The 27,415-nt window shown below is 40.3% G+C and overlaps 1 protein-coding gene and 1 long non-coding RNA gene across 10 annotated transcripts in view; one reads left to right on the top strand and one right to left on the bottom strand.

The window, feature by feature from the left end:
* LOC139787651 (uncharacterized) overlaps nt 1-27,415 on the top strand; it is a 376,416-nt gene that overhangs the window by 158,008 nt on the left and 190,993 nt on the right. The gene's annotated exons all lie outside the window — the stretch shown is intronic.
* The window catches only part of BICD1 (BICD cargo adaptor 1), a 177,283-nt gene that overhangs the window by 31,216 nt on the left and 118,652 nt on the right, over nt 1-27,415 (bottom strand). For 4 of the 9 annotated variants that reach the window (XM_071769275.1, XM_071726770.1, XM_071726778.1 and 1 more), the window contains exons 4-7: nt 24,914-25,351; nt 18,591-19,685; nt 11,080-11,231; nt 4,347-4,554 (exon numbers count right to left, since the gene is read on the bottom strand). In XM_071769275.1, coding sequence (XP_071625376.1) covers nt 4,347-4,554; nt 11,080-11,231; nt 18,591-19,685; nt 24,914-25,351 — 1,893 coding nt within the window. Of the gene's footprint in view, nt 1-3,105; nt 3,297-4,236; nt 4,555-9,928; nt 10,003-11,079; nt 11,232-18,590; nt 19,686-24,913; nt 25,352-27,415 lie in introns of those variants that run through there. The other 5 variants (XM_071769256.1, XM_071769266.1, XM_071726788.1 and 2 more) reach the window with 4 other exon arrangements.

The following is a 27,415-nucleotide window of genomic DNA, read 5'->3' as shown; positions in this document are numbered from 1 at the left end:
CTACCTTTCCAATGCTGTAAGGTACACAGGTTCATCCCCCCAGAGAGCCCCCACTGTGGAGAGCAGTGTCAGCCTGAGCCTCCCTCAGTCATTTTTCCAATCCCTTTATCCAAAAGGGGAAGACAGATCAATTTCATACCCAGGGCTTGTGCCCATAGCATCCCTTCTGAAGATGCTTCCCCATACCTTCACACTGCTTAAACAATATGAAGGCATGCCCAGGTTTCTAGCCTGTTCTTCACAGGTGACAGCACCTCTGGTGTATAGGGCAACTAACAAAGGCAACTCCTAAGCAATTCTCTTGGAGTCCCAGCTTAAAGAATTAAGTGGAAGACTGCTTAGGACCTGTATATGTGGTCAACTGAGTTTTTCCATTAAAATTTTTCTTATTAGCTTTAAGAAATATTTTCTACTACAGATGCTATAAGTTGGCATGTGGAGATCCTACTAGGAACACTTTATAAGAATTTTCCTCAGGACAGAATTTCTGTTCAATTTCTGTTCATTTATTGAAATTTTATGGTAAGAATGCAAACCAACAAGTGCTATCATATTGTTATTCATATTTCACTTGTTTATAAGCACCAAATTACTTAGTTTTGCATTTGTTTTTATTTTTACAAGTTTTAGAAGCACTAAATGGCACTGATAGAAAACAATGAATTAGTGAAGAGCAATAAAATCTAAATCCGAAAGGACAAAAACTGGGGACTGGAGTAAATCAGCATATTTTTGTTTAAACCTGTAAGCCTAGCCTTTTTAATGTAAATTAAACACCTGACTTCAGCTAGACTTTGCGTTTGAGGGAAATGTGTCAAATTTTAAAGCTATTTATATTTTAATAAAGTAAAATACCTGACTTCAGAATTCTCTAGAAGGGAAAGGATTCTTTATTACAATCTTATGATCCAATTTCCTAGGAACTCATTTAGAAAATAATTTACTATTCAAAGTGTTCTCCTGTGTGAGGCTTTAAATACTGAAATCTGCCCTGTGGTACCTACGAGTGTAAACAATATGGAAAAGAAATCTCTACCATGGATTTGGGTGGTGGGAACTTCAGTGGAGACTCTCAGGTGAATCACAGTTGACCCTTTAACTAATCCTGTGTAAAGCAGAATGCTGCAGCCATTAGTTACTCTCTATCACATAAGCCTGTTGGGAAACTTTTTCTTCAAGTGCATCAGCCACACAAGGAGCTTAGAAAATGTAACTTTAAGCTAAAAATACAGAACTTGATATTCAACTCTCAGAACTTCCATGCTAAAATAACTGACAGAGAAAAGCGTGGCAGCAGGGCACTGACAGCAGACTTTGGCTCATTCTTTCCTCAGAGAAGTCAAGATAAACTTATTTTGTAATTGGGACTCTGGGTTATTAAGAGGCATCTAATGACTTTATATTCAAGGAGTCTGAATGTAACTGCAAAGGAAAGTTCATTTCTAATCCAGTGTCAAATCCAGCCTTAGGCTTTCTATATGCCCTGACTTCTTCACATCATTATGAAAACAAGCCACGTGTTGGGCACATACTGCCTGAATAAAGGCTAAAGAATGAAGCCTTTAAGCTGTAAAAATAGGTGGAAGGAACAAAGAAATGCATAGCAAAGCTAAATGCGTACTTACCTAGGAGAAATGAAATGTGGTACTTTGGAAATGGACTCAGTGGTATTTTTAGCCACTGCGATTAGGAGCTATTAGTCTATTAGAAAGGCCAGATAAAGTCATACTGCCCCAGCTTGACGTCAGAGGGAGATGCATGCTGATTTAAAGTTGAGGGAAGAATTAGAAAACTCCTGTAAATTGTATGTTAGAAGGTTGCCATTTTGAGGATTTTTTGTATTTTCAATAAGGGGAGTATGGTTATACAAAAAATACCAAATCCAGTTCTTGAAAAAGATGTAAGGAGCCATTAGAAAGAAAATCATCCTTATGCTGTTGTAGGATGAATAGGAAGAAATACAAAAGACACTGACAGTGTTTACGAAACAGATTCCTGTCTTTGAGGACAGGAATTCCTTCTCCCATTGCTAACAGAATACTTAAAGAATTGCTGGAGGATCAGTATCATTCATTTTACAATTTCTAAAGCCTTTGCTTCTTTCCCCTTCCCTGCTAATTTCTCCCCAGGAGCCAGCTCTTTGATTTATTTACTGCAGCACTCCTTAGCAAAATGTCTTGAAATGCCTTGTTCAGACTCTGCAGCTTTACACATGTCCCCTGAGTGGGTGTTACTTGCATGGCACTACTCAAAGATGGCTTTGATATTGCTGGCACTGAGAGAGGTAACTTACTATAGAGTATTGCTCAGTTTTCCAGAATAAACATTTACTTCATCAGGAGCCACTTCATGGGTTTTAACTTGTGTTTTTTTCCACTTATGTTTTTTGTGTATTACAAATTAAAAAAAATAAAATTAAAAAAAATTACCACCAGACAAGAGAATGCACATTTAAAGGCTAAAAGTTCTGCTTGGGTGCAGAACAAAAGTAATTATTAGCTTGTCTGTCAGAAGAAGAAAGATGTCATAACCTTTGAAATGCCATCCCAGTTTGCATTTCCTGTCTACACCTTGTTCAAAGCAGGTACTTTGACAGGAAATGAGGAACAAAAGCTGCCTGCAAAGATAAGCTTCATGGCTCAATTCATATAAACTAAACCTTCTGTGAGTTTAACATTACCCTTTGGAAAAAATGGATTGAGTGCTCCAGGGTGAGCAGAAGACAGGGGCCATGTAAGCACCTGCACAGTGCCCATCACCCCCTCACTGGTCCTCATGCTTCTGACTCCTCTGTCCTGATGGGTTTGTGTCTTCCTTGGGGCCCACCAGCACAACCAGCAGACTAAGCACAGGGGTGCAGCCTCTGTGGATGCCAGTGGGACTGCACCCACCTATACCACAGCAGGACTTTCCCCACTGCATCTGGAACCAGTTTGGGCTGCTGTCAACAGAATGTCATCTCCTGCCACAGGGGCCGCAGGAGGAGACATTTTGCTTTTCGGGTCTCAAGAAGATGCCCAAATTAGATTTCATCTGCAGTGCTGGGAGGGTCCCCTGCTCTGCTAACCACTCAGCACCACATGCACCCAAGGAAAAAATGTTTACCTGGTGTGGCCACGGTTAACCTTTTTTCCTTGCTGAGACGGTGCCCATGGATGAATTCACTCATGGAAGGGGGGCCCCTCAGAAGATATGATTCTGTGGAGGCGGGATGAGGGGGGGCTCTTAATAATTTCTGGAGGTAGGTCCCTGAAGTCCTGGGATGGCTCTGATCACAAAGGGAAGGTGAGAATTGTCTTGCAGGAGATCCAAGAAAAATACATATGGAAACAAAAGAGTTTTACTTTAATTACCTTTCAAAGCCTCGTGAATGACAATATAACGTTAATTTGCTTAACAGGCAAAAACCAACTAGTGTTGCCACCCCATGTCATTTCCACAGCAGAGCAGCTTGCCTGCACTGGAAATCCTGGTTTGTATTAGGGGAGGAGGAAATGAGGTTGAGTTATATCTCAGCATCCTGGAGTTGACATGTACAAGGCTCTCTGGATGTTCTCTTTTATTTGCATTGTGACTAGAGCATAAAAGAATCCTTTTCTCCTTTAGACCTGTGGAGATCCCCACACCTGTAGAGCTTTGGTAGGGCAGTCACAAGACAGAACTCACTGCCTGAACAGCAAAATATTTGTATTAGGTTCTGAATGGCAGCCATCCCCCTTCAAAAGATTGCTTGCTCCCATGTAGAAAAATTGATCTGAGTGAACACATCCATATTCTTTTTGCACTGATGAAGAACAAGTGAGCCCCAGAGCTTAACAAAGAGATGCAGTTTCTTGTGTTAAGCACTGTAATGCTCATAGAACACAATCCTTTTTTTTTCAGATGCTCATTATGAAAAGCCTTAAGGAAAACTTATGGAAGACTTGTTAAAGAAAAAAACATTCACACTAATATTAAAGACATACGAGATGCACTGAGACACTGACAGAACACAGTTGAAAACACTGCATTAAGGAGGAGAAAATAACATAGTAGGTGGATCAGAACCATATGTTGCCAGGCTTTGAATTCCATATTCATATCCTCCCCACCTCCTTCTCCCAAATCAAAGTATGAAAAAAAAAAAAACAAACCATAAAAAAAAAAGGAAAAGAATTATAATGTTAACAATTCAGTGAACGACTTTAATGAAAGTCTGGCCACTGCACTGTACTGTAAAGATCACTGCATGCATACCTTTTCCTCTGAGTGCCACTGCTGACCAGTAAGTTTGGTTGCTGTGGGCCCTGACTATGCAGGAGGAAAGTGTCTATGCTTGGCACGGTGGCTGATGCCTCCTCACTTACTTTAGGGCTGCCGATCTTGCTCTTTCCAAGCTTGCCTTTGCTGCGTCGGGACTGCTCGTGGTCAAACTCTAAATCCTCCAGTCGCTGGGTAAGGGCAAGTTTTTGCTGGATAGCCATGCGTAACAGAGAGTTTAAGGTCTTCTTCTCATCCTCAGCAGCCGCAAGCTGCCGCTGCATCTCGTCCAGCTGCGTCACGTACTCATCACACCTGGGAAAACAAACAACGCAGAAATCCGGGGAATGAGTCCAACAACCATCACCCTACTTGTGATCCCAATCCCAGGCTGAAATGACAGGGACAGACTCATATCCGAGCTTTTGCTCAATCTAATTCTGGAAGCCTAAATTCCTCCATTCCCACTTTGAATAAACTTGGATTTTGATCTGAACACCGACACTTCCCGCTCAGCAGTAGAACCTGTGTCTAGAATATTAGAGTGGTCCACAAGAACCTGAAATGTTCCTAATGCAGATGATTCAATCAGAATCAGGTTTGGGATGCTCCCCAGGTTAGACCACAAATAACAATTTGGGAGGCTCATTCAGCTAGTAACTCACCAGGGATCAGGCTATCTGCTAATCAGATAATACTGTTTCTCACAGCCAGTAATATCTACTTGAGCAAAATATTAGAAAAAATGATGAAGAAAAGACTGCAAGTACTTTGAACACTTGACACATCAGACTTTGTGAAATGAGAAGAGCTCAGTGGTGTGCCATAGTTAACTGATTAAAGAGGTATTATTCAGGAATCCAAACACCTGGAAATTATTTCATATTTACTGCTGAGTCTCATGGACATGTGCTGAGGAATACATTGCTACGGTCACCTGCTCCTTTTTAACCCTCAGCCCTTTTTAACCCTTTTATCTGCATGAAAACCTCTATCTTTCTCACATGCTTTAGGTCTCTACAGCTAGACTTTGAAACAAAACACCCTTTCTCATGATTTTGTAAGCACTTAAAGCTGATTTCAGTTTAGTTTTGCTTTAAACAATGATGCTTAAAGTTAACAGGAAGAGCAAGGCATTTCAGGATGGTCTTAATCACTTTTTGAAGTGAAATAGCTTCAATTTCTTAACAATTGACCATCTAATCAGTAAGAACCAAGAGCAATAACAGTAGAGAAAGGATTAATAGATAGAGCAGTACTGTCTGACCGAACAAGTTGTGAAAACATCCAAGAATTTTCACATTAAATGATGCAGCTTTTGTTAAATCTTCTTCTCATGTGATCTCTCTAAATCCAAATAGCTCTGCTGTGTAATTACAATAGTGTGATGGGTCAGGATTTAACTTCATCAATATCACCCTCAGAAAAGAAGCATAGAAAATAATTTCAGTTTTCATTCTCTAAATGTGTGACACAACTTTCGAATTATTGCAAACTGAGGGATGAAACTAATTTCTCTGAAACTTTAATCTTTTCCTTGGGAAATGGAAATAAAATATACTTGAAAATTCAGTTATTCTTCACACACACATGCACATATATATTGCACTCTCCTTTTGAATAATTTGGCACTGGAAGCAAAGTTACTAAGTCAGCCAGAGTTTCATCTACAGTTTCAGTATTAACTTTCTCCTACAGGACCTTGATAAGCATGACTCCCTTTATTAAACTCTGGAAGAAACGAGATATTTTTGAAACATTTCTTGACTTAAAGTCAACTTGCATACCTATTTCTGCTCTAAGCAATGTCTATTAATTAGTGAGTTATTATCAGTTATTTTGACAGAGACATTGCAATGAAAACAGCATTCAGGAGGCTTAATTCATTTGAAATAGAAATTACTATAATGTCTGTTTTTTCAGAGTTCCCAAAGTCATTCTTGTAACCGGATAGATCTCATATTCATCTCTCTTATTCTCTCCTGCTTTCCTCTTTCTTTTGATAAGATTTTTTTTTCTTCAAATATATTTTCTGTTGAACATTTCAAAAAGTAACACCTGAAGCACAGTGCCACATGAGGAGCAAACTGCCTTGCTTTAGTATGGCCATAAGCCAATTTTGGTTTTGAAAAAGGACAGATTTTCATCAGGCAAAGGATGTATTTTTGGTATTTAGGCATCTGCTTTTTAAAACAGCATAAGGGAGCAGTTCAGAAACATAGGCTCCATGCAAGGAGGTATTACTAAAGCAGACTTAGACAAACCTGCTTTTCATTATCTGCTGTTTCACTGTTATGCTGCTAGCTGGTCCCACACTCAAAACAAATTCAGCCTCACACATACATTTTCCAACTGTTCTCATGCACAATATGCCCGTCCTAGAACCTCCCCATAACAGCAACCCCACATTCTTGGCAGTCCACTGCAGTCTTTGGGTGGTTCCAGTCATCTGACCTCCACAATGACTCAAAGTTTCCTATTATTTTTCACAAACACATGGTCCATTGTCTGTGTTTTGTTGCGCAAGCATATGTATTTTTTTCAGAAATAGTGTTCAGAAAGGTTAAATCTAAAGCAGTTGAGCAAAGGCCATAATTAACTTTAGGAACTGCTGAATTAACAGCCTCAGATCCCCTTTAAGTCTGCAGCAGTGAAGGTTATTCCATGTAGTGGGAGGCAGCTACTGCCTGCAGCCATTGCATTTCCCTTCACTGAAACATTCCCCACTACGCACAAGTGTGGGATGAAAAGAAAACTGTTTCCAATTAAAAACTAAAAAGCCTTACACACATCCATATTGCCTCTTGCCTACATGTTTTATAAATGCCTGTGAAGTCTCACAGTATACTAAGAAAAAGGTCAAAAGCTCCTAAGAGGGATGACTTCTGGAATGGCACGGTCAACCGTGGACTAAACAGGGCTTCAGGATGCACCAGGGCTCTGAATAGGTCTTGCAGAAGCACTCAGACAGGAGGAAATAACAAAACTATTTGTTATTTTGTCAGGTCTCTGAGTCAGAGCTCTTTCCCATTTTCTCCCTTGCCCCTGGGTGGGTGTAAGCTGCAAGTGATTATTAAATGAACACCACTGTTATTTTGCTGTCTGCTGGCCTACTTATCACCAGAGTGAAAGTCGAGATTTCACCTATTTCCCATTTCTCTCGTGTCAGAGAGGAAGCAGACAGACAAATAAGTCCCCTTATTGTGTATGAATTGATCCAAGAAGATTATATAGGAGTCTAAGGGATTACTAGTTCCATCTGTCTCTCCTGTCTAGGAATGCAAGCTAAATACCAAGTCAGGCTTATGTGCAACTTAAGTAACATAAATCATAGGAGAGCTTGGGCTAAAACCCAGGGACAGTGAGAGATCCCCCCTTTAGCCATATAAGCATAATTCTCTTCTGCTCATAAACGTTTTCTCATGTAGCATAGCTCCAGGATCATTCTGAACTTCCTATTCCATCTCTTCAGCACGCTTTTTTCTTTAAATATTAATCATAAGAAAATGTCTAGATGGATGGACACATCCATCAGCTCATGCAGTGTCAGGACTGTGGCAGTATCATGTGTAATATTTCTTGTGCTCTTCTTTTGAGTATCTCTATTTAGACTGGGAAATCAAGCATATGTAGGGACTCACTAAAATTAGCTTCCTGAATCCCTTTATGATCCTGCTTTAAATGATGAGTTCCTTCTCTGCTTCAGCCCTAGGCTTTTCCCAGGAGAAACCCCTACTTTAGATGGGAAAACTAATGTTTTAAATAATTTATTTTTCATTTGCCCTCCGGGTAAGTGCTGGCTGCCCATCTCATTGTTTCACAGTCCCACAACTACTCCCTGGGTCAATGACTCAAGGTTGGAGTGAGGGGAAACAACAGGAAGGGCAGGAAATCTGCAGTCACACCATTTTTTTTTCTGGTCTAGGACGATCAGGAGTAGCCAAGGAGAAAATAAGCAAGTTAAAGACAAGAACTGCACATGTGAAGGGGCAGCACATGGCCCTGGCATCAAAGAGGAACTTCAACTCTACTCTGCCAACCTCACGCATCCCCCAGAGAAGAAGGCTGCATACACCGTTGCTTTCATTTTCTAAGAGATGTGTTTGGGGGAAAGGGAGCTTGAACTATATGGAGGACGTATTTGACAGATGTGAAGTAAATTCAGAAAGGCATCAAGGCTAATGAAGAGAAAAGGATGAAGCTGAAGAGACCAGAGGCACAGAGATTTTATATTGGAAAGTAAACATCGCCAGAAGGAAAAATGAGGAAAATTAGAGGTACAAGCTGGACAGAAGGATTTCTAAGTAGGAGAAGAGAGGAACCGAAGAAAGAACTTGAAAAAACTCAGAAAGCTGCACAAGGGACAGGGGAAATCATAAAAATTAGGCCTTGTGCATAGGGAAGCTTAGGAGAAAAAAGTCATCTTTGCTGTTCAGACCAGAAACAGGTATGCTGTGCTCTCCTTATAATATATCTGCCCTTTACCCAGTGCATCTGAGGAAGAAAAATCCATTTGGGGGCCAAATGAACAGAAATAGATGGTTTATGAATAAATATTACTCTAGCAAGCAATCTATGAAATAATTTACAGGTGTATAATATAACTCAGAGGGTGTTGTCCCAAAGCACAAATTCAGGAGTAGGTTCCATGTGATGAAGGATTATCATGGAAACCACTGCTTTATTTAACAAAAGACTAAGCAATTGATTTTTTATGCTGAAGGCTGCAATTAGATCAAATGTTACTGCTTGGTGGATCTTACAGTCTTGAATTTTCAGACAGCTTTCTCCTCTTAAACAGATACCTATAGTATGTTAGCTGTCACTTAAACAAATGTTATTCTAACTGGAGTATTCAGAATGAGTCAATGATTTGAACATTTAGGAAGATTGATTTAATTATAAAGGCCATTAGATTCCAGGGTAGGGAAGGGAAATGATTATATTACAACAGAAAAATCTATAGGAGCATGCTGATGTGCAAGACCTTGCAGTGAATGATTTTTTTTATAACTCTGCTCAGAAAATAGTAGGCAAAACTCAAGGGCAGGGACATGTTTTACAGGCCATGCAGAGAATGTCCAGCCAGTACTACACTGTGTTTACCAGCAGCAGTAGATGCTTTAGGTGTGATTTATCTCTACTTATGTTAGACATTTGCAGAGGGGAAATCTGTAACTCGTACAGTCCCTCAAATTCCCTTTTGGAATTCATGGAAGAGAAACAGAAGCTTTGTTGCATCCTGCACACAAGATGTCTAAGCCCTTAAGACTAATTCTCATAGGAAAGATGCTGCTGTCTCCCACTAGCTTTAGGATATGCCTTAAACCTAGCGGAAGCAGGAATTAAGGATGCTGAAATAAGGTAAAGAACATTCAGTACACCAACAACCTAACATTCCCCTTAAGAACAACGTCTAAATCTTCACAAACTTGTTTTACCTCATAGGCTGATGATTTATGCTCCATGGAAAACCCTTATTTGCTTTATGCTCATGCTGCCACTCCTCTCTCCTCTGGAGTTAAAGGCCTTCCAGGTAGTCTGACAGAGTTAGTACATTCATGTATCTCCTAGATTAAAGATCTTGCAAATGAAGCTTGACACATGCATTTCTAATACACACACACACACACACAACTTTGCTTTCTTGAAGACAGTCTTTAGATGCCAATGAAATCAATGGAGCTACCTTGGATCACACCACCTGCTGAGCTGGTTCTTCATTTCCATTATGGCACTACACGTACTCTTCTGACGATGGACCTATGATGAATTTGCACACAGGACCAATGTCATGGCATGTAAATGTCCCTTCTACCTCCTTCCCACCTCTCCCAAATGCTGCTGTCACTGTCACTGAGCAACAAAGGACCTTAGATAGCTGGAAGAGGTGAGATGGCACTTATATACCACAGTGACCACTGGGCAGATATTGTCATGAGGCCTGGAAGTCTTCTCACTTATGGATGAAAGCACAAGCAAGAAATCTGCATTGTGTTTGACCATAAGGGGGAAAAGAAAGCCTTGATTTAACAGAATAGTTTTCTCATTATACTAATTTATTTCCTTAGTCTTCAACTAAGAACTTATTGATGAAAGCATTGATTCTTTAAAAAAATAGTTTTAGGTGACCTTTTAAAAAGCAGCTAAATCCAAAAGCTCTTCAAAAGAAGGTACGGGAGAAGGGAAGATGAGAGATGATTAATTACTGTCCTACCCAGAGAAGCCGTGTTACAAAAGATAAGTGAAACCTTTATCCTGTGAAGAAGATAATAAATTGAATATCACAGGGGGATAAAATAAGAATTCATGCTGGGGCAGGAAATTGCAGTGGCCTCACAATTATTAGTGTTGGATTACAGCACAGGCTGGTTGATGAAACCACTTACTAGTGGTAAGTAATAAATCTCATGATAATGAGATATGGGATTCTGAAGATCATCATTAACCATCCGATAGCTTTACATGACAGAACCACTACTTGCTTCTGAATGTGAAAATCAGGAACATAAATCTACTATTAGATTTCCACTTTAAAAAGCCCTATAAATGCAAATATACTGGAGGTTCATATTGGCATTCATAACAGTTTGTTCAAGGTTGTATTGACATTGCTATTCTTCAGCTTTATTTTCCAAGACACACATCTCAACAGCACTGGAAAGGTTTTGCACAGTGCGCTCTCTATAAGACTTGTTCACCTTCATCCAGCAAAACCCTGACCTTGTAGAAAATAATTTGTCTCTCCTTCTAAGCGCCCAACATACATGACTCTGATCTCACTTACCACACACATTATGTAGTTTTACAGTGCTGACCCAGTGAAACTATTTCCCTTACCTGGTTGCAAACATTGCTCTCAAGGACGAGAAGGTTGCTGCATCTTCCTTCAAAGCCTTTAACTCATTCCGTAGTTTGGTCATGGTTTCAGTCACCATTGCTTTCTCGTTTTCATACTTATTCTTCAAATTGGCGAGTGCCACTTCAGCTGTCTGAAAACAGAAACAAGGATACATGCTTATGAGACAGATATCTGGTAGCAAGCTAAGATGCTATGCTTGATTTTACTTTTGGTTTCCTTCTTCATTTGCACAGTGAAAGAAGTCAGACCAGAGCTTCATTGCTCTACACCCTTTAATGTCATCTTTTAAGGTGCACTCCACAAAAACAGGGAAAGGAGAAAGCAACTGAAAGGACAAAGCCAATTTCAACGCTCCAGCAACAGCTCCACACTTTAAACGTTGCTGCATGTTGAGGACTCAGACAAGCGAGTAAATTACACCAGTTTAAGGAGCTGCTACTGTGTAGTCTGAGCTGCAACAAATAAGGAGGTGTGGCCCCTGACCACACTGCAAACAGGACACACAGGGGGTAAAACAGCCTCTGTAGCTGAGTTGGGGAATTCACGTTTTGATTTGTGCTTTCTGCCAGCTGAGGCTTTGCTTGGGCCAGGTGACTCCCAGGACACGAGAGCTTGCTTTTATGAAGCTGTGTAGTTATGATGTAGTCATTCTATTCTTTTATTTTCTCTGCTTCCTCCTTTCTTTTTTCACCCATTAAGTTTACTTAATTTACTACCCTACTCTTTTACAGTTACATTTGTCTTGGTTTTGCAAGAGTTGAACCTTCTTCTTTATCTATGAAGTTTAATGTAATTTTGAAGTTATTAAAAATACAGAGTTTCATGGATGCTTTATACCTACTGCTGCTATGAGACATGAAAAATTATTGCCACAGAATGAGATGAAGAAAAAGATTTTCTTTACTCAGAGGAGGCTAAGGTTGTTTTTTCAATTCATTTAGTGGATAATGAGTTGCATCATCTCATGTAGGCAATCAGTTTCCCATGTTGATCGTTTGGGTTCTTGAGCCATCACCAGGGAAAGAAATGTAAAAGAACATTAGTTTAAAGCAACCAGCAAGGGGACATGGTAAAAGAGGGTAATGGCCAAACAGTTGGAAATCTATTTTAAACTCAGTTTTCTGAAACTCAATATGTTTCCCACTAACAATGTTGCTTAGCAAAAAGACATACAGGCATCTCCTACTAAAATATAACTCTATTAAATCTGTGTCTGGGGAAATAGCATAGTTAGAAATGACAGTGTTAAAATAATCAATTTTCTCAATTATACATTGTTATAATATTTTCTCTACTTTTACATTACTTGACATTAGAGAGAACAGATTTTTTTTTAATCACTGGTAACTACTGTCATTTTAAATGGATTTTTCCACAGCAAATTTGAAATTATCAGCAATACGTGTTTAAAAACAACAAGCCACCTAGGGTTATGTTAAAATAAATGCTGCTTTTCTCAACTTTGCTGACATATGCTTTGGTGTAATGTAGGATGGTAGATACAGCAGATGTAGATACAGCAAAAATCTTCAGCTTTCCACCTGCTTTCAGTGATTAGCAAAATGTAGGCTTATAAAGTAACATGGAGACTTTAAAAGTAACAGACTTTCAAAAAAAAAGTGTTAAACTCTTTCAGCAGTGGGATTGTATTTTCCATGTAAACCAAATCATTAGGCATCACTGAAACCATGCGCAGTGATCAGAGAGATCATTGTGATCCCAACATTTTAGTCTGGATGTCAGGATAAATTAAATGGACACATAATACTACAGGATGAAAAATAACGTAGAAATAGAATTTGCCTGGTGAATAAAGGTAACAGAGAAAAGACTGTATCAAATCTTCAAACCTTTTCTTTCTTCCTACTAGAGTTTCCCACAAAACAACACATAGAAAACAAAGCATAAATTGCAAAACATATTGGAAGTGCCTGGTGGCTCTCCATGTACCAGACAAGCTTTTGAACACACCTCATTACAGGCTGTTGAGGGTCTCCCTTCTGAAAGTCCCCTTCGTGAAGAAGGAATGGGCATAAATGCTCCACTAGAGAAGAGAAGTGAACTAACAAAAGTGGAGTTTTTCATAGGCAAGAGAAAGAAGCAAGCTGGGAAGCTTTCTGGAAGCTTTCTGTTGGAAGCTTGGAAACCAGGGCCAGCAGAACAGCAGTGCATTGCTTTGTCATGAGGCTCAGTAGGTTCTTGTAAGAGCCAGTGGGCACTAAACTGTTTGCATGCACAGGTTACCCACAGCTCATCAGTTTGGGGTCTGGATGAAGCCAATTGCTATCAGACTCCTTGGCTTAGAGGATGGCATATTACTATGCAGCTAAGTCAATCTCTATTGGCTAGCTGGCACCAAAAGAATAATTACCCAGTCCTTCCTCATCCCTACTCTTTGCACATAGGGTGTTTTTCCTTTATGCTTGCTGTGAGACAGTTTGGCAACCATGAAGATCCAGAAACACCCTGAAGCCAAAATGGGAATGATGGGAAGGGGGACTGAGGGGAAAAGAGGAACTCAAACTCAGTTTTTCAGAGGTATCTTTGTGCCTAGTCACCCCGGCTGTGCCAAGAGTGACAGGGACAAAAAACCCTGAAACCATAGCTTCATGTTACTCCTCCTCTAGCACCAGCTCTAGTCTAAATTATTTCTATTTGTTCCCACTTTCAGCCAGTCTCTAAAATTTTGCCCATTGAGCCATATAGGTGTGGTTTTGCCTGTTCTGAACCCAGTTCTGAAAGATAATCTAGACTTTGAAGACCTGGGGGAATGGTGTGTTCAGAGAGTGCTCTGACAGGAGGGATGGAGCAACATCTCCAAGTAGTAGGTGCCAGAAGGAAGCATATCAGTATCTGTGTTTGTTTTTAATAGGTTTTTCTTAAGCGTGTGATTTTAAGTCACGGCTAGCTACAAAATGGTGTCAGAGAAACCACACAATCCTGCTCCACACAGAACTCTGACCACAAAGCAACATGCATGGAAATGGAGAGCACAAGGAAAAGACGAAAACACAGCAAAATGTGTGAATACTCTTCAGTGAACTAAAAGACAGAAGAGGAGCTAACAGCATGCCTGCCAGATGGCCAGTCATGCTGAAAGAATTGGGCAACTAACTACCCAGCCACTCAGCAAGACACCTGTAGACACAGGATTAATGGCTCACAGAGCACAGAGCATTTTCTCTGCAGAAGTCATCACCTGGAGCTGACAGCAAGGCCGAGAGAGAAGAGAGCTCCAAATCCTGGACTCCTGTGGAGCACAAAACGCTATCCAGGGAGAGAGAGCTGGGGCAGGCAGAGTTCAGCTCTTCTGTCCCCAAAACCCATCCATGGAGCTGCTCAGCCTGAGGTGGGCACCCCCCCCCCTACCCCCAGAGCCCTAGGACCCAAGGCAATGCCACCAGAACTAATGAAGTCTTTTCATCCTTATCCTTACTGAAGAGATGCTTGTCCAAACCCAGCTTCCTAAAGGTTGTCACTTTAATTCTGAAATCTGTGAATGAACCTCATTTTCTCTATACAGATTTTGCATCCTAAGAAGACATTGTATTTCATTTACCTTAAATTAGCAGTGTGAGAATGAAATCAAGTAAAAACAATGTTGCTGAAAGAAATATTAAGTCTTACAGTGGTATTTTTCACACAAGGAAAAAACCAGTAACTCGTTGCTTTAGTGCAGAAATTGTACGTGCTACCAGATCTTTCTGCTCAGCACTGTCTCTGTATGTCAGGATATATAAGGTGCTGTATGTCTAGAATTATCTGGCTATTTTTTCTGAAGGATTTTTAGGGATAACTCATTTATGGGTGTTTGAGACACCATAGTTATTGCCAGTACAGATGTGAAGGTCTTGCTGACTCAGCTTCTCCCCACTGAACCATTTACCTACAAGAACAACTGATCATTTTTCAATCAGAACTTCAGGATATTCAATTCTTCTGATAGGCAGCTAGTTTTCTGAATGTTATTAGAAATCAAAATCACTGTTGAACTGGTCCTAAAAGTTATTATATCATTTTGACATTATTTAACAATTTATGCTACTTGTTAATGCTACTGCTACTTGAGTTTGCACCACAAAACTGGTGCTGACACAGTAATTGTAGCTACAAATAAATGGATACAAAATCAAGACAAGGTAAGCAAGAAAGCTAGAAAGATGTATGTGTCTTGCTATCTTGAACAACTGATTTAATAATCTATTTTCCTGGGTTTAGGTTTGTAGCTGCTTAGCCAAACCTTGCCCTCTTTTTTGTATCACAGTGTTTTCTGTAGCCTGTGGCCTAGCCTAATGTTTATATGAAAAATATTACTTGAATAAAAATATTACTTACATTACTTACATTACTTACAAAATTTTACTAAATACTACTTGATGTATATTAAAATAGATTGAATTAATAGATTGAAAAGAAATATCATCAGATGTTGCCAAATGCATTAAATTAGGCGAGAACTTGCCACGTTCATACAGAAATTTACCATCTTTAGTTGAAGGCCTCAGAGGTGTGGCTGCACTGCTGGGGTGCTACCCCGACTGCAGAGGGAAGGGACAGGCACAGAGCACCCCTCACGGCTCCCCTGCACTGGAGTAAAACCCTGAGAGGGGACGTGAACACCATTCGGGTGGGGAGGCAAAAACTCCCCCTTTTTCTCTCCCCATGAACCATTTTCCCCCGCGTAGCTGCTTGACAGAAGACCCCAGCGCACCGCGGCGAAGCGGCAATTCCCACTTTAATCCGATGCTGCAATACTTCTGGTGGTCACTAGATAGCAGCCATGCTTCCCCGGTTCAAAGCCAGACTTCCCTCCTAAAACACAACCCGAAATGCCAGACCCACGCCTAACCCACCAGCCCCGAGTGGCGAGATTCTCCAGGGAATCCCCGACCAGACCTTCCCATCTTTACAGCGCCTTTGATGGCGCTCATCTTGCTGTCCAGTGTAATTTCAAGAGAAAAAAAACTTCATCCAAAAAGCCAGACGAGGGCTAAGAAGATGTTGGATTTCTTTTGTGGCAGCACCACAAAGTGTGATGTGGCCCCGCTGGAGACTGAGGGGGAGCCCGGCTCTCCCCACTGCCTCATGCACCAGACCATGGAAGTGATGAGAAGACATCCTTACATATTAATGCCAGCTTCATTAGGGTTCGAGGGAGGTTTTTAACTTACCAAGATTCTAGCTCCCCTGGTTCTGGAGCAAATGTGAAAAACTGAGCCAGATGTCTTCTGGGGGATAACCTAAACTGAAACCCAGCAAAGAAAAATGTCCCCAGCTTGCTGCAGCCTCAAGGCTTATTTTGGAGGAAAGAACTCAAGGGGAAAAATCTTGACTCCTGCTTTTTGGGGTTCGGTTGGTTGGTTGGCTGTTTTTTTGTTTTGTTTTGTTCTGTTTTTTCTTTTTGGTTTTTGGTGGGTTTGTTGTTTTTTTTTTACCATGAGATGTGCTTTGGATCCTGGCACACCACCACTTGAGGCTGGCAGAGCTGCTAACACAATTCAATTATATCACAATTCTCACCTTCCCTCTCTGTAGCCTTAAATTTCTCCTATCCTTTCATACGATTACATCTTCTAACTTGACAGTCTGAGAATGTTGATATTAGGCTTGCATGAGCAGTATTGCAAGATTCTGTACCCAGTTGCACAGCTACCAGTATGTATGCTGCTATTCAAAATTTAAAAGTTTAATTAATAGCACCTCCTTACTCATCAAATCTATTTTTCCCATTTCAGTGAGCTCATTTTAGAATGATGACTTATTTCTAACAGCAATAAAACAGCAAAACTGAGATAGATTCTCTGGTAGTACCAAAAAAAAAATTATACGTCTATGCAAATGGAACAAAAATCTTGAATTTTTAATCTAAACCCATATGCCTAATTACATCTTAATTACATTTTAATTACATGGAAAATCCACATATAATTGCTCAGAGATATTATTGCTTAGCTAGAGATGGCATTTAATTACGTGAATTACTCTTTTAACATATGTTCAATTGGAGGGGGGGAATGCTATAAAAGACTCAACATATATTGAAATATTGCTGCAATTTAAAAATCTCCAGTACTCTAGAAATGCAGCTAGACATCCAGCAATCAACCAACTTGAAGCTGTAATTTGAGATTACTTGACTACTGGGAATTTTAACATTGAAACCCCATCACTGTCATTAGCCAATATTATCCCAAGTCATTAACAAGGATTCATCAGTCTGTGTGGTGATCACTGGGATGCTTTTAGATGAGAAAAGTCCCAAGAAGTCTGGAGTGATGACTTTGACACTGCAGCCTCCTGCATTCACACTTAATTGTGGGCATAAATAAGGAGATGCACCAAAGTAAAAAAAAAAAAACCAAAACGAAAGGGTTTGCAGACCTAAGGTCTAATGGATACAAGGGGCTTGGGAGGATATACTGTGCAAAAGCAAAAAATGATGGTCATCTTTAAAAACCATACCATTACATGGTCCTTTTTTGGCATATAAAATGCTGTAATTCTTGAGTTTTTTTCATTGGAACAAAATAAGAAATTAAGGCGTTTGATGAGTTTTTTTAAACTGCAAAAATTTTCAAAATAAGGATTTGAAATGTTGTATTCTCTTAAATTAGAGCATTATAATTAATCCAGCAGTTACTTTTTCACTCAGTTTTATTATGTAATGATGTTGTCCCTTTTCTTAAAGTAATCAAGCACCCAATTTTGTTTCTTAAAGAATTAAAAATATTGGAATGGCAGAAGTAATTATTTCTGACTAAAGAGAAAAATATTTTTATAAACTGCAACCTCTTGTAGTGAGAATAACTCAGTATTTCACTTATTGCCTCATCAAAGAAATGCCCAGCTTCTGTACAGTCCAAAGTCACTTATTATGCCTGCCATTCTTTTTGTGAGGCATGCTTTGGATTTTGTGGCATTTATTTTTCACCCCCTTCACTTTTCTGGGGGGCATGCAAGTTTTGCTGGCTGGGGAGCATTATAGAGAGCCAAGAATGCAACAGGTTACTTGGACCATCAGCTCTACTACGCCCCACCAGTGGGGCCACCAGCATCTGCTGAGGTGCTGGTCCATGTGGTCTCACCTACACTTGCCTTCCCCATTGCTCCATCAGAACCTGTCCTGGATAGAGGTCAGCACACAGCTGAAAGCCTCCCGTTTTGTTTTCTAATGTTGGAAAACTTCTTGTCCCACGTTAATAATAGGAACAGGCCTATGCATCAGGCCGGGTGGTAGTTGATGCCTCCCTGCCCCTCTGCAGAAAGGCTCTTCTGCCTGTGCCCTTGCTGAGAGCTGAGAAAAGCAGAGCTAAAAGGCTGAAAGAGGAGGCAACGAGGGAGGGAAGAAGGGTCTGCCCTTGCCACGATTGAGTGAGAGGCTAAATAACCTGTGAGTAAAATCTCTCCCCTGAAATACTCCGGGGAAAGCTCATAAGTGACCCGTATAAATAACGGAGGTTCCAGACTGACTGCTTTATTGGCACCTTACCTGCTTGTTGGCTTTAAGCACTGCTCTCAAGGTTGCGATCTGCTCTCTCTTTGTACTCAGGAGTGATTTCAGTTTCAGTATCTCTTCCATTAAGGCTTCCTTGTCTTTATCGATCATGGGCGCCAGCTCCCGGGCTGCAGCACGCTGGCGGGACAGCTGCAGCGACCGATCCACAGCCTTCTGCAAGTGCTTGATTTGGTCCCTAATTATGGCATTGAGGTTGTAGATGTTCATCGGCTCCTTGCGGATGTCACTGGTGTCGGAGACGGGGGAAGAAGGAGGGGCTGTGATGACAGGAGAAATGGTGGGGGTTTTCGTTGGGCTCTGCTCCTTGCCGGGCTCTGCGGCCTCTTTGGTCACCTGCTCGGTGGGGGTTCTGGCTTCTACAGGTGATGCCACTCCCCTTCTGGCGAGCCGTGGGGAAAGGAGACCTCGAGGGTCATCTGGTCCTTTCAGGCTCCCGCTGCGAGTGACTCTGCTTTGCCTGTAATAGTCCAACATGACCCTGTTTGGTGTCTCGTTGTTGCAGAGGCAGACGTGATGGTAGAGCTGAGCCAGCTCCTCACTAAATGTCACCAGCTCATCCTGGGCGGTGTTGAGGGTATTGTGGTTTTCGTTTGCTATGCTTGTCATCCTTTGCAGCTCCTTTTCCATGTGGATCATTTTTTCCTGGCTTTCCTTCGTTGACTTCTCCAGGTTTGTCACCTGTTCATCATACGTCTGGATTCTGCTCTCATACTTAGCCTTCTCTTCAGTGTAGTTTTCCACATATTTATTATACTTCTCCTTTAAGGCTTTGATTTCTGCTTTAAGGTCTATCACCTCAGTAACAGCTACTTTGTATTTACATTCTAGGATCTCCAAGCCATTGATGTCCACTTCATAGTCGTGTGCTTCCTCACCAGGATTTCGGCCCTTCTCACAGTCAAGCTCAGCTTTCAGCTCCTTGTTGCTCTGCAGCCCCCTCATGGCATTGACGTGCTCTGTGAGCCTGTGGACCCGCTCGTGTTGCTCTGTCAGGGCTCCCTTGGTGTGCTCCAGCTGGGTCTGAGACTCCTGCAGGTTGGCCAGGAGAATGGCCTTCTCTCTCTCCACCTGCAAAACAAAGCAAGGTAAGAAACCTGGGATTTCATCATACCTGTCCTAAGCACCAGACTCAGCAATAACATTTACCTCTTCCACTCCCCCACTCTGCCTAGGAAACTCCAGGTTTTCCAAGTTATTTTAGCCACATGCACCTAAACCAGGAAATTAAGTCAGAGAGAGATGTGTAACCTCTCAGAGGGTTAGGAAGTCACAGACTGATACAATTGCAGTATCACTAGGTCACAGTTTTACAGGGTGAAATTTTACACTTGGAAAGAAGCAAGCAGCAAGCACCCAGTCAGCTAGAGTGATGAAATGAGACTTCTTACAACATATGTTCCCTAAGCATATGAATTGCATCTCTGTCAACTCTAAGCCATTCCACTGGTACATACACATTTCTCAGTGGAGTTAGAATTTTTATTTCCCATTAATAACTCCACCAATTTATTAATATCTTTGTACTGTTAAAACTTTCATTAAGGCTTGATTACTGAATGGATATACAGTAAACAAATGGCTGTGTACATTTCCACATATTAAATGAGCATGTGAAGCACTCAGGGTTCCTTATGCCCAGCAGTTAATTTAAAACACAATCCATCCTTTTAAAGATGAGGCAGAAAAAAAGTGGGATTTATGGTACAACAAACAAACCACTGGTTCTGAGCTACTGAGTTTTTCTTTGAATATCCACAGAGAAATGCAGATGTCAAACAGCATAAGTCATGGAAGACTCCCCTACAAGTTTTCATACTCATTATCTTAAATCAGGTGAACAAAATAATTTAAAGTTTGATCATTTGATCTGCTCAGGTATTTGCTATTCATGATAACATCCTTGAAAGACTGCTATTTCAAATTTTAAGTGTAATGCTCCAACTTTTTTTTCTGAGCCTTTATCCTGTTCTGAGTTGTGAATTGGGAAGCAGAGGAAGGCACAAGGAGATGGGATCTTTCTTGCTTCTACGGCTTGTGCAACAGGATCCTGAGCCTACCAAGTTTTCTGCTCTCTCTCTCCCACAGCTGCAGTATCTCAGCCCTGTGTTTACACATGCCATGAAAACAAAACACTCCATATTCCCTTTATGAGTGGCTGAATTACTAAGTCTGAGAATTCAAAGCCATCAGTTCTGAAAAACCCTTTAAAATCTCTCCTTTCCTATCAGCATCCCCACAGGTAGTGTTTGCAAGGCAGTCAAATCAGCCACCCAGGATCTTATTGAAGGAAAAGAAAAGCTTTTTAGTGCCATCTCACAAAATGTTCCAAGTTTTATTTTGTCTTAATGAGGCTTTTGAGCAGTGGCTGATGCTCAGAAGTATTAAAGCACTAAAGCATAAGATGATTCCTTGGTTTTAGAGACAAGCCTTCAAAAACCAGCCTGCATCAGAATCTGCAATCTACTGCAGGCAAAAACAGTAAGAATAAAAATAGAAACCATGTTAAAAACATCTTTAAAAAAAAAAACAGCCTAGTTTTCTTGTGTACAGGTGATTGATGGTTTAAGAATTCAAAAAACAGGAGTAAACCTCATTATTATTTTATGATCCAGGAACAGTCTGCCTCCTCAGATATAGGGCACTCTGTATTAGGCACTACATAGTCTGTGCAGAAGAGGACAGCCAAGTACCATGAGTAAGTATATTGGTACCTTCTTCCCCTTGACACTGCTCCCCTGTTGCTGCCTCAGTCTGCTGGCTCTCCTCCTTACTGCTCAACCCCTGTGTCAGCCCACTCATGCTGAAGAAATCCAAAATAGTGCAATCTTCCCCTTTGCCAAGTGCATCTTCTTAAAAGGTACCTTCTCTACACAGAGTTTTAGGTCAGACCTGTCCTGGGGGGCTTCAGAGAGCAACCCAACCACAGCCTCTTCACTAGCTTTCCTCTGGTTTTTTTCCATCAAGCAGTCTCCCTCAGGTCTGCTCACCCCAGAAACTTTCAGCTGAACTCTAGTTGTTACCACCAGGCATAGAAGGCATAAGTATTAAGTGCATTACCCTCATTGGATAATCCAGGTTCCTTCAGGCTGGTAAGATGAGCTACAAGTGTGCATGAAAGTCTGAGTTTTGGTTAATTTAAAGGATTCCCTTGACCTTATGGTGAGAAGGTGTATGGATAATAACAACATACACATCAGATATCAAAGGAAGTTGACTTGTATTTGTAATGCATCCTTTCCCTTCAAACATTTGAGTTTGATAAGATCCCCTTCCCAATCTTCTCTAGTTTGCAACTATGGCAAAAATTTTACCATTGCTCATTGCTATTTAACCGCTCTCTGTCTGTCTGTCTATCTCTCTCTTTTTTTTTTTTTTTTTTTTTTTTTAAGAAGATCAGTGAACAATTCCTAGTGGAGATGGGAGAAAAGTCAGATCTGAAACCCTTCAATTTCTTTTTCTTCTATTTTTTGGCTTTTTTAAGAAACTTTATCCAAGTTTTCCAAATTGGATGATGGTCTCAGCAATAGGAGAGCACAGTGTATGGATGAAAGGAGCCCAGGGCTTTAAAAAGGAAATGGACAATTCTTCCCATTGGACAACAAACATGAAAGCAGAGCAGAAAGCCTTGAGCTTTTGCAAGGTAATCTTGGAATATGAGAATTTTCAGCAAGATATTTGTTACCAAGTGGATTCAAAAGACAGAAACAGAACACATACAACTAAACCTCTTCTAGGGGCCAGCACAGATCATGAAGCAGCAGCATTTTAAAGCTGCAAGAAGCTGTCACACTACCTATTTTGGTGAAGGCTTCTTTTTGAGATTGATGAGTGAAAAAATTCGCCACACCTCCAAAATGGGAAATGGGAAGTTTTCTTCTCTCCAAAAAGGAGCCTACTGTCCTACAGACAAAAAAATAGTTTCCACAAGCAAGTTTGTTCTTTTAGCACTTTTCTTATACAGCCTCTTCAGGGAAAACAAGAGGAATACATGCTAAAAATTGAGGTGTGGCTGAATGAGCACTAATGTTCAAATCCAGACCTTGAGTCTCACTTCACCTTAATCCAATGAAGAGTTATCTGACAGTAAAGCATTTCCTGGGACTGTAACATTTAAGTTACTCTCCCTGGGAGGGCCAGGTCTGACACTGTAAGGTTGGATCCAGCTGTACCTAGGCTCCTCTCTGAGAAGGAGTTTAGAAAGAAAGGGGGTCCAATCTGTGTCTCCCTGGGTGCCCTGCCCAAAGATACAAAAATATTGTGGAGGAGAAAAATCCAATTTTGCTGAAGAATTACCTTTTGCCAGCTTGAAGTTGATAAAATCTCCTGTCTACTGTGAGTAACAATTTTTGGAGGAACTTATCACATTTAACGTGTGTGTGACCCAAGGTGAGCTGATGTAACTGAAGGGAGAAGTTGATCACTTTAAAAAAAGTACACATCAGCACTTTGCAGTAAGCCTTTTCAGTAGCTAAAGAAGTCAGGTCTCCAGCTAGGTCTGTTTTTTCTTTATAATCCTTAAACCTTTAAGTGTGACCAGAATACTGAATTAACCTAGTTGTATGAGGGTGCTGGGATGTGTCAAAGACTTTGTGACCAAAAGATGGTTATATTTATTTTCTAGGGTAGTTCCTAGGGTCCTACAGGATCTAGACACTTTGTGGCTAGTGAATGCCAGAAGGATAACTCTTTGTTTAAGAAGTGTAAGATAAAGATGTAATGTTAAAGTCAGAGACCATCAAAACACTCACAGTATCTGTCAAGTAGACGTTTGCTGATTTATCAAGCTTAATATTTAATTTAATAAAGGCAAAACATGCCCAAACAATCTTGTTGCTTTTTTTTTTTCATTTCTAAGCAGCTCTCATTCCAAATTTATATTGCATAAACTTCTTTGTAAATTATGTCTGAAAATGCTTATGCTGTATTTTAAAATGTGAACATTTCAAATAATTTCTTCTGAAATTGTGGGGGGTTTAAATTTTTAATTTTTCTGAATTAGATCAAAAGGTGCATTTAATATATATGTGTATATATTATACCCATAAATGTGTATGTACATACACACTCATATTTTTATATATATGTGTATACACAGATAAAACACTCCTTACATCTCTATACTGGGAAAGTTTCTGATAGAATTTTTCACAGAAACCAAATTCCAAATTTCAAGACTTTTCACTTCAATTACGCATATCTTGCATCAAAGTTATTTGTGCAGAGCACTAGATGTCATCAACATTTGTCATGTCATAGCTCAGCTCAAAACTTCCCACAGTGGGTTTGGCAATGAAGTAAATAGAACGATTAACTCTTCAGCAAATATGGGACAGACCACATAGGGATTTATTGTTCTCTCGCAAGTATTGAAAATTGGGTTTGCTCTACTTTACTTCCAAAATACCTTTTACATTTTAAGCAGGGGAGGATATACTTTTACTCCCTTTAGACAAGGCACTTTTTGGAAGCCTGCAGATAGAAAATGCTGGATGTTTCCTTGATGGTGCCAAAACCTTTCAAGCTCTTGCGGCAGAGAAGATGCTCAACAGCTTGTGCAGCAGGACCTTTTCTCCATGTAGTACTGAACTCCTTTCTAAGATGATGTCAGCACCAGAGCTGGCAGCTTGAGGTTTTTATCTGGCTTTCATCCCAGGCTCCTATTCTGGTTACGGCTGGGTTGGGCTTGGATGAATAGAGAACAAACGCTGGCTTGTACGGTCCCCAAGGCACCCCCTGCAGCCTGTGCATCCTCTGGGGCTGCCAGCATGGACAAGGGCACTTTGTGACACCTCACATGCCACATGCTCTCCGAGCCCACAGTTATTAAGAGGACCACTCCTCTCTTTTTGTGTTCTCTTGATGGTCTGCCAAATCTGTTCAAACTGAATTTAATGGCAAAAACTCCCTCTGACTTGCAATCAAGTCTGTATTTTAGTGAGTTTTTTTTTTTCTAAGATTGTTTTGGACATACTGAAGAGTACGTTATTGCACTTGCAATTTCAGGGACATTTCCCATTATACAAGCAAGAAAAAAAGACCATTTGCAACCAGAGCAACTAGGTTCCTTTCCCCTCTTTGCACTAAACATCTGCTTAGATCACATTGACTTTTGCAGATACTCTGTTAACCAGGCCTGTTTCTAGCAAACCTAGGTATGAAGAAACACCAAAGCAGAAGTCTGAGAACAGGACATACGTAGTAAAGGCAATCACTGAGGGGAAATCATTGCACAAGTTAGCACTAGGGTTCATAGGATGTGTGTCTAAACACTTCAGGACACTAAATTAATCTCTTACCTGCATGAGCTGCTGTTTCAGTTTCTGTATTTCTGATATGTTGAGCTCACTGAAGAGGTCAGAGACGGGGTGCAGAGATTCCCCTTTCCTACCCGTGGCAGTTCTGTAGTCACCATTGAGTTTCACGAGAGGCCCATGGATGTGCCCGTTCATTTTGTCATCATTGTTAGGCTCGCCTCCATCCTCTGCAAACTTCAGTCCATCTACTGATATATTAATATGGTTATTATACATACTATCATTGAGATTGATATACTGGGCAAGTTCCTTCCTCAGATTGTTCTTTTGCTCTCTTTCATTTTTTAAAGTTTCCAGAGCTTCCTCCAGCTGGTGCTCAGCAATCTCCTTCAGCCGGATGGCATCTTCCAGCTGACTGTTGAGCAACACTGTCTCCTCCTCAAATCGTTTAATCTCATGCTTTAAGCCTTCGTATTCAACCTGAATTAGACAAGACAGAGAAGATTCATAACACTAAAACTTGAGTCATGAAAACCTGCCATTTATCAGCCCTATTGAAATAGGTGTTACAGAAAATACAGTTTGAACTACCAGACACTGCCTGCAGCTGCAAAGGATTGGCAGCACAGAAAATGCAAGTGGAGCTTGCCTGCTAAATATTCTACTGCTAGCTTCATCTAAAATATGAGAGTCAAGAAATGTAACACCTTTTTCTGAGTAACATGACAATAAACAATGTGTTTCATGGAAAGAAGGCTGTTTAGCAGCTGATATCCTGGTAACTATACATTTATTATGATTGCCATAAGCAATGTTGGCATGTACAGAACTCAGGTTAATATAGCCTGATTTATTAAATGCAGTGTTCTGACGATGCCTTCTCATCTAAATTCTTACCAAATGTAAGGTCACTCAGGAATAGATACACTAAAGTATCCGGTGTCTTAGTAGCATTCAAATACAAAAACTGTAGAAGAGCCTCAACTCTTCTCTGAGTCATGCAGGTATCTCCATTATTCAGGAAGCAATTGATTTTAAGAGAAAACAGCAAACCATGTAATCAGTTTAAATTCTGAGATGCCCCAAATCATTAGAGATTTTTAAGCTACCAGACAAACGTAGGGAACAGCTTACCCAGCCACAGAATCCTTGCACTGTATGTTGGGGATGACATTTGGGAACGTTTGGCAACCTGTTGTTCCAACAGTGCCCCCCCAGAGCCCTTCCCCCAGTGACCTGCTGCAGCCTGGCCAAGCTTGGAGGGACTTGCTGGTCCTCAGCAGGCAGGTTTCCTGCCCCTTGCCAGCATTTTGCCAAGGTGTTTATTGGCACTGTGGGCTGAGAAAAAGCTTTTTCTGCCTTCTTGAAAAGACAGCTCCCATATTTAATTAGTCCTTTCTATTGCACCTAACAAGAAGCAAAGCCTACATAAACCCAATCTTCTCAAAACCTCTTGCTCAGCAACATCTAGATGGTGAAGCTGATCCCCACTGCAGAGCACCTTCCCACGCTGCCTTTCCTCACCTTCCTTTTCACTGTTGGAAAATCCCATAGCAATGAAAAGGAAGAGCTTTGTTTGTAAAGGTAGTTGGCCCTCCTTCATCAACTCTCCTGGAAAAAATTAACATTTTTTCACTTTTAATTTAATTCTAACCATATTACTCCTCCACCTTTTGATTTTTTAACGCCAAAATTCCCTGTATTAGGTGAAATACTTTACCAGTTTGTTGAAAGGAATAGTTTATTTTCCATAGAAAAGGTTTTTTCTTACATAGATGCTTTTCTCATTCAAATGCATTAATATGCATTGTTATCTGCAATTTTAAGGCATTGTCTAGAATATTTTTTTCTTTGACATATATATATATGTCATTATATATATATATATATAAAAACAGACTACAACAACATTCTGCTGAAAATAGAAAAATCAGCAATTCCTATTGGAGTAGAATATTTGTCAACCTGCCAAGCGTTTTGCACTCATAAGCCTTTGGAAAGGCAAACTTACTAATCTTCAAAGCCAGAGAATGGACACATCTCAAACAACACAGAAAGTTCCAAAGTCATATTAGTAAATGATAAATAGAAAAAGAAAACCCATGATATTCTGAAACCTAAATTTGGGAACTTTACATTTTTTCTGGCCGGAGAGATCCATCTGAAGAATTATTAATCAAGTAGCTAGGTTTATAACTTAAGGTCATGGAAAAAAGAAACCTTTTAAAATTTGAAATCCATATACAAAGAGATCATAACCATGTCATCATCATCTGTATGGCTACAGTGATCTCATGGATTTCTGTTTACAGCAGATACAAAAAACTCCAACCCAGATAATGACAGTTTAGCACTATGCCTTGTAACATATGTTTTTGTAAACTGACATATTGAATTATAAAATGGTCTTGAAATTTAATCTTGTAAAACCAAACTATTTTAAGAATCACAAGCACGTGGATATGTAATGCATAATTACTGTTAAAGCTATTCAAAATATTGCAATGTTTTTTTCTTTCCACAGAATGCTGTTCATTAATACTG

This window comes from Heliangelus exortis, chromosome 1, assembly GCF_036169615.1.
Source record: "Heliangelus exortis chromosome 1, bHelExo1.hap1, whole genome shotgun sequence".
Lineage (NCBI taxonomy): Eukaryota > Metazoa > Chordata > Aves > Apodiformes > Trochilidae > Heliangelus > Heliangelus exortis.
Note: the sequence above shows the minus strand (reverse complement) of the source record. Positions and strands in the feature narration are given on the sequence as shown.